The sequence below is a fragment of the Phaseolus vulgaris genome, chromosome 7 (genome assembly GCF_051622355.1).
Source record: "Phaseolus vulgaris cultivar YP4 chromosome 7, ASM5162235v1, whole genome shotgun sequence".
NCBI classification, from domain to species: domain Eukaryota; kingdom Viridiplantae; phylum Streptophyta; class Magnoliopsida; order Fabales; family Fabaceae; genus Phaseolus; species Phaseolus vulgaris.
In genome coordinates this window covers 57,113,430-57,123,387 of record NC_143504.1, presented here as the reverse complement: position 1 = coordinate 57,123,387, position 9,958 = coordinate 57,113,430, and the positions used below count along the sequence as shown (strand labels likewise).

General features: G+C 28.9%; 2 protein-coding genes across 2 annotated transcripts; both read left to right on the top strand.

Moving 5' to 3' along the window:
• The first annotated feature begins 395 nt into the window (after positions 1-395).
• Positions 396-3,845, top strand: LOC137828369 (polygalacturonase). The gene is made up of 9 exons (XM_068634906.2): positions 396-734; positions 1,421-1,546; positions 1,713-1,880; positions 1,972-1,992; positions 2,390-2,597; positions 2,684-2,765; positions 2,934-3,042; positions 3,143-3,259; positions 3,396-3,845. Exons 1-9 carry the CDS (start codon positions 414-416, stop codon positions 3,612-3,614), a joined length of 1,371 nt encoding a protein of 456 aa, XP_068491007.2. The 5' UTR covers positions 396-413; the 3' UTR covers positions 3,615-3,845.
• Positions 3,846-5,583: 1,738 nt separating this feature from the next.
• Positions 5,584-8,917, top strand: LOC137830570 (zinc finger AN1 and C2H2 domain-containing stress-associated protein 13). The gene is made up of 2 exons (XM_068638001.2): positions 5,584-5,840; positions 7,960-8,917. Exons 1-2 carry the CDS (start codon positions 5,742-5,744, stop codon positions 8,716-8,718), a joined length of 858 nt encoding a protein of 285 aa, XP_068494102.1. The 5' UTR covers positions 5,584-5,741; the 3' UTR covers positions 8,719-8,917.
• Positions 8,918-9,958: the final 1,041 nt, after the last annotated feature.

The window sequence follows — 9,958 nt, the reverse complement described above, 5'->3', positions numbered from 1 at the left end:
AAGAAATTGATAGAAAGCCTATGAATGAAAAAGCTATGGAAAAGTAGGTTTTAAGAGTGAAGCATTGCAATCCTTAATTTGAAGTTAATTAAACGAACTGAAAATGGCGTCCTATAGGGTTAATTGATGCATACGTAGTTACGTAGTAATCATATTTACTTATTATTAATATTTAGGTCATGTAGTCACATAAGTGAATGACACATTGGTAAACTTGGTGGATTGAAGCATGTATGGAGAAAATTAAAGTGATTGAATCCTAGAGATTCTTTCGTCTCAATCTCTCATACCCTAGCTTCCATACCGTAACATATCCTTATGTAAGAAAATAACTCAATCATCTTCATTTTTCTTTGTCTATAAATACACAATCTTCTCATCAATTCAACACCAAGTTGGATGTAGCCATTTTCATGAAACATCTTTCAACACCATTATTCAAGAGAACTATTCTCACTTTCACACAAAGGGAAGTAACAATGGCCCTCCCAAGACACCCCCTCTTGTTCCTTTTTGCCATGATTATGCTTTCTTTTGCTGATAGCACAGTTGCAGAGGACCCACTTCTGTTATTTCATGAGGGTTCTGCTAAAGACAACAACTTCATCGTGCAAAGTACAAATGTTTTGAACTTGAAGAGCTTTGACAAATTGGGTCAGATTTCTTCTTCCCCTAAAATGGTTAACGTGAATGATTATGGGGCTCAAGGAGATGGTAAAACCGATGACACTCTGGTAATTATTCTCATCTCACATGCATGTTATGGCTCACACTTCGTAATATACTAAAATTATATTAGTTGTCGAACTTCTAAGTAATTACATGTCTTTTTGCATGTTGTATTCTTTGCATGTGTATGTTGGTGCAGTTTTTCTTAATCAATGAAACTGATATGGATGGTTAAAATAAACAGTGATATATAGTATGCCATAACAACTTACAAGATTAAAAAAAGGTAAAACTGAGACCAGATCAGAATATATAATATTTTTATTATTATTAATGATAAGGATAAAGATAAATTTACAATTTTTGCAGTGTATAATAGTTTAATATTCATCGAACAAAGTCGTGTTTATAATGATTCAATTAATTGATGGTAAATAATATTATTTTATAGTGTCGGATTAACCAACTATTCAAAACAATTTAATTGGAGTTTTATTTTCAACAACTTTCTTTAATTTTTATATAAAATTTTAAGAGAAGCAATACAAGAAAATCATAACTAAGATTATAATTACTCAATATATTAACTAAATTAAATACTAATTAGATATTAAAAAATATTTATATAAAGTGATTTGATAAAAAAGTTTAAAATAATTTTTAAATTTATATATAAATTAGCAACCTAATGTTTGAAGAATGATAATGTTTGAAGTATTGATTTTGGCTATATATGGGTTGGTTACTTCAGGCATTCAAGAAGGCTTGGGAAGTAGCATGTTCATCTGGGATAGCAGTTTTTGTGGTGCCACAGAAGAATTATCTACTCAAACCAATCACATTTTCTGGCCCTTGCAAATCCAACATCGCAGTTCAGGTTAGTAAGCCACAGATTCAAATTTGTAGTTCCAAATATTCTTAAGCATATATATATATATATATATATATATATATATATATATATATATATATGTAAATCTCTGCAACACAGTTACATAAATTATAATATACAATTTGGGATGAACTCATCATTATTTTATCAGATCACTGGAACTGTTGAAGCATCAGATAACATATCAGATTACAACGAAGACCGCGCACACTGGCTTATGTTCGACAGTGTTCAGAAACTATCAGTTAAAGGTGGTGGAACCATCGATGGAAATGGAAACATATGGTGGCAAAACTCATGCAAAACGAACCAAAAGCTTGTAAGAAATTATAGTACAATATTGCTATCTTTGATTAATATATATAAATCATATTCAAATGCTATAACTATTCTTCTGTGTTTCTTTGCAGCCTTGCAAGAAGGCCCCTACGGTATGTATTATTGCTCTCTCAATTTGGATTCAAATCTATTGGAAATAGATCTTGTTAAAAAATTTAGGTGACTTTAATATATATATATATATATATATATATATATATATGATATTTAGAGAATGATTAAGATTTGAAAACACAATAATAATATTATTTTTAAAGTGTGATTGATGTTTAAAAAATGTGCACTCAGCCTATTTCTTATTTTAACTTTGTTTTAATCTTTTGGTTTGTATTGGTTAAGTAATATTATTGATATGTTGTTAATTTAAAATAAAAATATATAAAAAATATTAAAATAATATTATTAAAGAGTTATAATATAATTGTATAAAAGTAGTAAATTATCAATATATTATTATCTTACCTAACTTATGATTTTGTACCTTTGCAGGCGTTGACTTTCTACAAGTGCAAGGACTTAACAGTTGAGGATTTGACGATAAGAAATGGTCAACAGATGCATGTTTCATTCGAAGAATCTGAGAATGTTATAGTTTCTGGTCTCACCGTGACAGCACCTGAGGATAGCCCAAACACTGATGGAATTCACATCACAAACACTCAAAACATTCAAATCTTAAATACAGTTATAGGAACTGGTATATCTATATCTTCTGCCTTTCAAAACAATCAAAATCATCAACCATTTGAAAATTTCTCTAATTTTCTGATTCAATTCTTTCAGGTGATGATTGCATATCAATAGAAAGTGGATCCAGGAATGTGCAAGCCACAAAAATAACCTGCGGACCAGGCCATGGTATCAGGTATACCTTCCATAATCATCATCAATCTTCTATATACCATAATTGATGACATGAATATGAAAAACTTATAAGCCACTTTAATGAGTTTTAGAATTCTTTGCTTAATTTGTTGAGAGTTGTTGCAATGATTAATTTAAAATGTGAGTTTGTTTACAATAATGATCTCAGCATCGGAAGCTTAGGGTCTGGGGAATCCAAGGATTTTGTTTCAGGAGTAACAGTAAATGGAGCTAAATTTTCTGGAACTACCAATGGAGTAAGAATTAAAACATGGCAGGTAATTTTAAATTTCAACAACCATTTTACACAGCTAGTATAATATATATATATATATATTATTTATTTGGTTAATTTAATATGTACTTGCATGCATGCAGGGAGGGTCAGGAAGTGCAAGCAACATCAAGTTTCAGAACATTCAAATGGAGAAAGTAACGAACCCCATAGTAATAGATCAAAATTACTGTGATCAAGCGACACCATGCAAAAAACAAGTAAATAATCAAATTATCCAAAGTTGAAAATTGGCCAAAATTATGGATCAGAATTAATGGGAGAAGAACTAAAACTGAACTTTTATTTTATTGAATTAGTTAGTGATGATTAACAAGGTTATATATATTGTTGCAGAAATCTGCAGTTCAGATTAAGAACGTGCTGTACGAAAACATAAAGGGCACAAGTGGTTCTGATGTGGGTGTGCAATTTGATTGCAGCGAGAAGTTTCCATGCGAAGGGATAGTGTTGCAGAACATAGATCTGCAATATGAAGATGGAAGAGAGGCCAAGGCTTCATGCAACAGTGTTCAATTGTCCTACAGAGGAGATGTTAACCCTCAGTGCCCATAGAAAGTTAAATGAAAGATTAGTTTGCAGATACATACAGTAATAAGGCTATGATTGATTTGTATAGCAGCCAACAATAATATTTGTGATGATGTACTATAATCCTAGCTACTCATGATTCTCTTGTACTTTGTTTCATAAATAAAATTTAACTTATCATATTTTACTTTGTAACTTTCAATATATATACATATATATACCCAATGTATACATATATATTTTACTTATTTGGTGACAATTTATGTTTGGTGTCTGTTTATATTTTTTATTTTGGTGTTAGTGATGTTGGTACATTTTTACATGGATGGATTTATATGGGTGTTGAGTTTCTATTGGAACTTGATTTATGATTTAGGGTTTAAGTTTTGGATTAGGATTTAGGTTGGATTGTGAAATCCTTTCTTATTTTTATATTTATTTTTTTTATAAGAGTTATAAATAATCTATATTTATTTATGATTTTTTTTTGATAAAAAATCATATATATACTTAGGATTTAAATTGATGAAATTATAATATATGCTTAATATAATAAGATTTAATCATCAATATTTTTTTATTTTAAATTAAGAATTTTTTATACTTTCAATCAATAAAACTAAAAATAATTATTTTAAGATAATAATTATAACATTAATAAAAAAAGTAGTTTATTTATCATAAATATTGATATATTTTATTTTTAATATAATAAAAAAAGTTACACCTAAATTTTTTAAATTTCTTAATTTTATTTGAATTTTTTTATCATGCTAAAAATAAAATATATTAACATTTCTTTTATCAATATTATAATTATTATATTATTTCAAAACCATTTAATCAATTATGATTATTTTTTATTGATTAAAAGTATACAAAATCTTAGTTTAAAATTAATTTTCATTTATTTCACTTTGCTTAATATATTTTTAATCGATTAATAACCTAAAATATCTTTATATGGTGAGAAATTAAACACATAATAAAACGTTAACGTGTTGAAAATAAACTCAATGAATAGGCTAACATGTTTAGAATATATACAAATTCATTACCATCATTTCATAATTTAATCAACACGTCATTAAAAAACTAAAAAATAATAATTTTCTTTAAAATTTGTCAGAGTAACGTTGCTTTGACATCCTTGAACTATTTTTAATCTTTAAAACATGTGAGCACACTTTTATAGATTTAATAAATTATAAAAGAAAAGAAAACTAAAATGTATATGATAAAATAAAAAACTTACATGATAAATTTGTAAAGCTTCAGTAGTTTCACTAATATATAATTTTAATTTTTAGAAAAATTTAATTACACATTTCATAGTCTAATATTTTTAAATTAATCATTTCATTAGATTACCACCAATGTGATAACAATATTAAGTACTTATCATCATGCTACGACATTACTCTTATATTTCTAAAATTTTATCAGTGTCCAAAATAAATATCGGATACAGGATACAGATCATTGATAAAATGTTCAAATTTAAAAAATATTTTTTGAATTTGTAACCATTCTAGTACGATTCTAATACAATTTAAAAAAAATATTAATTTAAAAAAAATTCAAAATTATTGTATAAATTTTTATTATGATTATAAAAATAAGAAACAAATCATTTTGAACAAACCATGAAAAATATCTAAAAAAAAATTGAAACATACTTCCACCCATAAATCTTTATTATCAATTTATATAATTCATAATATTATAATATATAGATTTGTGCCTTACATTAATACGTATCTCCGTATCTGTGTCTCCGTGTCCGTATTCGTGTACTCACATTTAATAATAATTATATATTATCTGTTGATACATTGATATATTTTATTTATAATTGAATAATATATTTATAATAGGATAAAACAATTTAATTTTAAAAAAAATGAATCCAAAATTAAATGTGTGTATATATATATATAATTGAATTTATTATAAAGAAAGATAATATATAGATATATAAATGGTTTAGAATGGGATTAGATGGGTTTTGGAAAAGGGTCAAGGTCAGCATAGGAAGACTCCCTCTGCTTCTTTTCCCTTTCTCTTCCTTCTCTTCTTCTTTTCTCTCAATTTCATTTTCATTTTCATTTCATTTCATTTTCATTTGAGCTCTCTTTGCAAGTGTGTTGGATGGGAACTCCCGAATTCCCAGATCTGGGAAAGCACTGTTCGGTCTCTGATTGCAAGTTGATCGATTTCTTGCCCTTTACCTGCGATCGCTGCAACCAGGTTCTTCCCTTTCTTTGTCTCTGTTTTTACCCAAACAACTGAATTTGTCAACTGAGTTACTACTAATGCTGTAATTTGATTTAGTACTTGTATTGCATGAAATATGAGAATACCTATTGGAATATTCATCTGGGTATGTGTTTCTTCCAAATTTTTTTAAAACTGTTATTCTCTAAACTACCTCTTGATCTGCTCCATCAGACCATTTTTCTATGCTGGCATAGGTTGTAGCTAATTGGGCGAAAGTCTATTTTCCCCTATTCACTAATTTAGCCAAATTTTAATGAATTGTGGTGATGGGAGGATGGACTTGTTTTTAATTTTATGTTGAAGTAGGGATGTGAAGTTGGCTAGTTTTACAAGTGTGCAGTGTTTTGAAACGAATCAAGAAAAGTGCTGAGGAAGTGGCTTCCAGAATTAGGAATGGCAGTAAAAGTAGTTATAAACTACGGGAAAAGTGGTAATGATGGTTAAGAGCGGGAGACCTAAGAGGTGGAAATGGTTGGCTCCTTTTTGTTGCAGAGTTATAGGATAACATTTAGTGCAGTTTTATGAGGACTTTTGGGTTTTAAATAGAAGTTTTAACCAATCTCAGCCGTTATTCTGGGAGTCACCTTCAATTATAACTCGAAAATATCACTAAGGAATTGCATCTTAGTATTGTTCTTATTTTTATTTCTGTGACCCTCAAATTCAACTAAAGAAAAATACAATCATATGTATATGTTTGTGTGGAAAGGGGTGTTGTAAACTTTTTAACAATTGTTATCGAACTCTTTATTTAACTTGTAGATCCTTATGAGTTACAACTAGTTAGAGAAAATGACTTAACTCACTATTAAAGTCTTTTATCTGGTAAACTTAGGTATAGTCGTTAAACTTGTATGAACTCTTGAATCAAGAACTGAGTCAATAAATTGGAAATCAAATGTAGTATTTTGTCTTATTGACCATATTGTGACAATGCTTTATACGAACCATACATTGTTTTTGAGCTAATGTTAACATTTCACAAGGATCAAATTATTTGAAGAAAATATCTCCTTCTTTTAAATGTTTTCCCTATGGAAATTCATGTTTTTATAAATTTATGTATGATTCGATCATTTAGGTAGTTTGATTTATTTTAATACTATAGTACTACTACTAAGCTTTATTATTGTGGTTGGATACTTTGTTTTATTGTGGAGTTGAAATGTTGAATTATTGTTGTGTTAATAGCATAGTTATCTGAATCTTACTATTCATGAATGGATCTGTTCAAATTGATACGAATCATAGATTCTTCTTTTTTTCACCAATTCCCATGAAAAAAATTGAAAAGTCATATAAACTTAAATTGTTAAATGAAAAGGAATTGATGGAACACTTCTAAACTTATCTTGTTTGATTTTTCCACTACTTATGTTTGTCGCCCACTCATTCAATGTGTGTCTTTTAGTACTATAATTTGTTCCATTTTTCTAAAATAAAGGCTTATAAACTCATATAACTAATAATGTTGTTCTATTAGACTGCTGCTCAAGCTGTTTTATCTGTCTAGTTTAAATATTTTCTTTGAACACTACACATCATTGGTATGATATATTTACAGTAACTTCATGGTTTTTGAATTTTGCGATTTGATTCAAATTATGATTCACAATTTAAAAATTAGCTTCGTGATTCATGATTTGATAACCTTGGTTAAAAGCATTACGTTATGCATTTATGTTGTTAATAGGTTGTGTTTGAATATTATTTCTTACATTATGCAGACTCAAAAGTCAAGTCTGCAGTAATTCCATGAGTTTGCGTAAACTGTTGACTTTGACAATCATATTTTAAACAACTAAATTTGAACTCGACTTATAACTTTTGCGTGCCTCAAAAGTCAGTTTTCAGTAAATTCTGCTACTGCAATTTTCAGTTCTGTTTGGTTAAGTATATATAATTTTTCTTTAGTTCTGAGTAGCACTTAAACCTTTTGGGTTCTTTCCTGAAACACTATTCTGATTATTGATTTTGTCTGATGACATTCTGGGAATTTGTCTGAGTGTGGAATTATGGATCATTATTCCACCTGTGCTCATTTTAAGAGCTTTTTGTTTGATCAAACTTATCAGCCAAATCTTTTCAGGTGTACTGTTTGGAGCACAGAGGTTATATTAAACATCAGTGTCCAAAAGCTGACAAGAAAGATGTTACTGTAGTTATATGTCCACTTTGCGCTAAAGGAGTTCGCCTAGTTCCTGATCAAGATCCAAATATAACTTGGGAGAATCATGTCAATACTGACTGTGACCCATCGAACTATGAGAAAGTCACAAAGAAGAAAAAATGTCCTGTCCCAGGATGCAGAGAGATATTAGGATTCTCAAACACAATTAAGTGCAGGGACTGCACGGTAGACCATTGTTTAAAGCATCGGTTCGGACCTGATCATAGATGTCCTGGTCCCAGAAAAATGGAAACAAGCTTTTCATTTAGGAATATTTTGAATGTGAATAAAAAACAGGAGTCCAAACCCCAGTCAAGTTCGTCTGCATCATCAAGATGGTCTACAAACTTTCTTAATGCAGTTTCTAACATTCGAGCATCAGCAGAGGCTGGTGTGTCGAAGTTGAGTGAAGTTAACCAAGGCTGGTGGACAGCATCAAGTGGGGTGGGATCGAGCCATAGCAGTGGTCAAGTGGAGCAATGCCCTCAGTGTGATACCAAGTTTTCCTCTGTTACCGCTTTGGTTGACCATGTGCAAAAAGTTCATGAAAGGAATGGCAAGCGATCTGGAGCAAAGGTTACAATTGATGTTTGCCCAAAGTGTAGTAGAGGATTCCGGGATCCTGTTTCCCTTGTGGAACATGTTGAGAGGGATCATGGTGGCAGTTCTAGATCATAAGGTATGGAGTTGATATTTTTTATTGAATGAATAATGCCAAGAAGAAAATGCACTTTTTTTGGCAATAAATAGACTAGAAAAATAGTTTTGTAAGCATGAATTGAATTTATTGAATACATTTAGGGTGTAAACATTGTCATACGATCATGGATCACGGTTTGATTAAAAATGGTTCAATTTTGTCATAATTACTTTAAAAGTCTGGACTATGATATAAATCCTTACAATATATATATATATATATATATATCAAAATTAAACTTTATAATATGAATGTGTAGATTATTCGAATGTAGGGATGATAGATTTATTTGATTACTCAATTGTTTTTCAAGTCTTGAATCACACTACTTCAAAAAGCCAGTCCTGCCGGAATTACAAATTTGACAGGAATGTTCTCATGTTGTGTAAACTTCACTTTGTATCTTCACATAATTTATTGTGGGTTTGGTAAAAGCCAATTGTTAAGCCTTACGAACTGGAAGCTGAAACTTATATAAGCAGATTCGGATTGATTATAGTGGTTTTGTTATGACAGGTTGCTGATGGATTAAATATAGAGACATTAGAATGAATTTTAGTTATAGTTTTTTTTCTTCTAATCGAATAGATTATGGATAAACTAAAGAGTTCTCCAATGGGACCAAAAAAGATATATAATACTTCAAATTACGAGGTATGGTTTTCCTCGTCTCATCCTTATCCTCCCTTATCTCATCTTTCATGTTAATAATATTGTAATTTACGGGAGAAACAATAACAACTCAAAAAGTCATTTGTTTTATATAACATAGTGCATGATTAAGGTTGGAGTAACTTAGTACAATAATAGTTTTCATACATAGTTTTCAATGTGTTTATAAAAGTATTTTTTCTTACAATTGGATGCATAAAGATTTTCATTAGTGGTGGTCTATTAAAACTTAAATATTAGAACTTAAAAAAAATAGTAATGGTTAAGAGTTTTGAAATCAACAAGAATTTCACTTAGAACTTAAATATTAGAACTTACAAAAAAAATAGTAATTTTTAAGTATTTTGAAATCAACAAGATCTACATAAGATAATATGAATAAAACTGATTTTAAATTTCTTATAGAAGATTGTGAAATCCAATTTAGTAAATGAAATAAAAGTAATTATGAGAAAAAATTATATTAAAAATCAATTTTAAAATATTAAATAAATTGTGAAATACTTAGTACCATTTGAAAAAATATATATGAAGTGACATTATGAT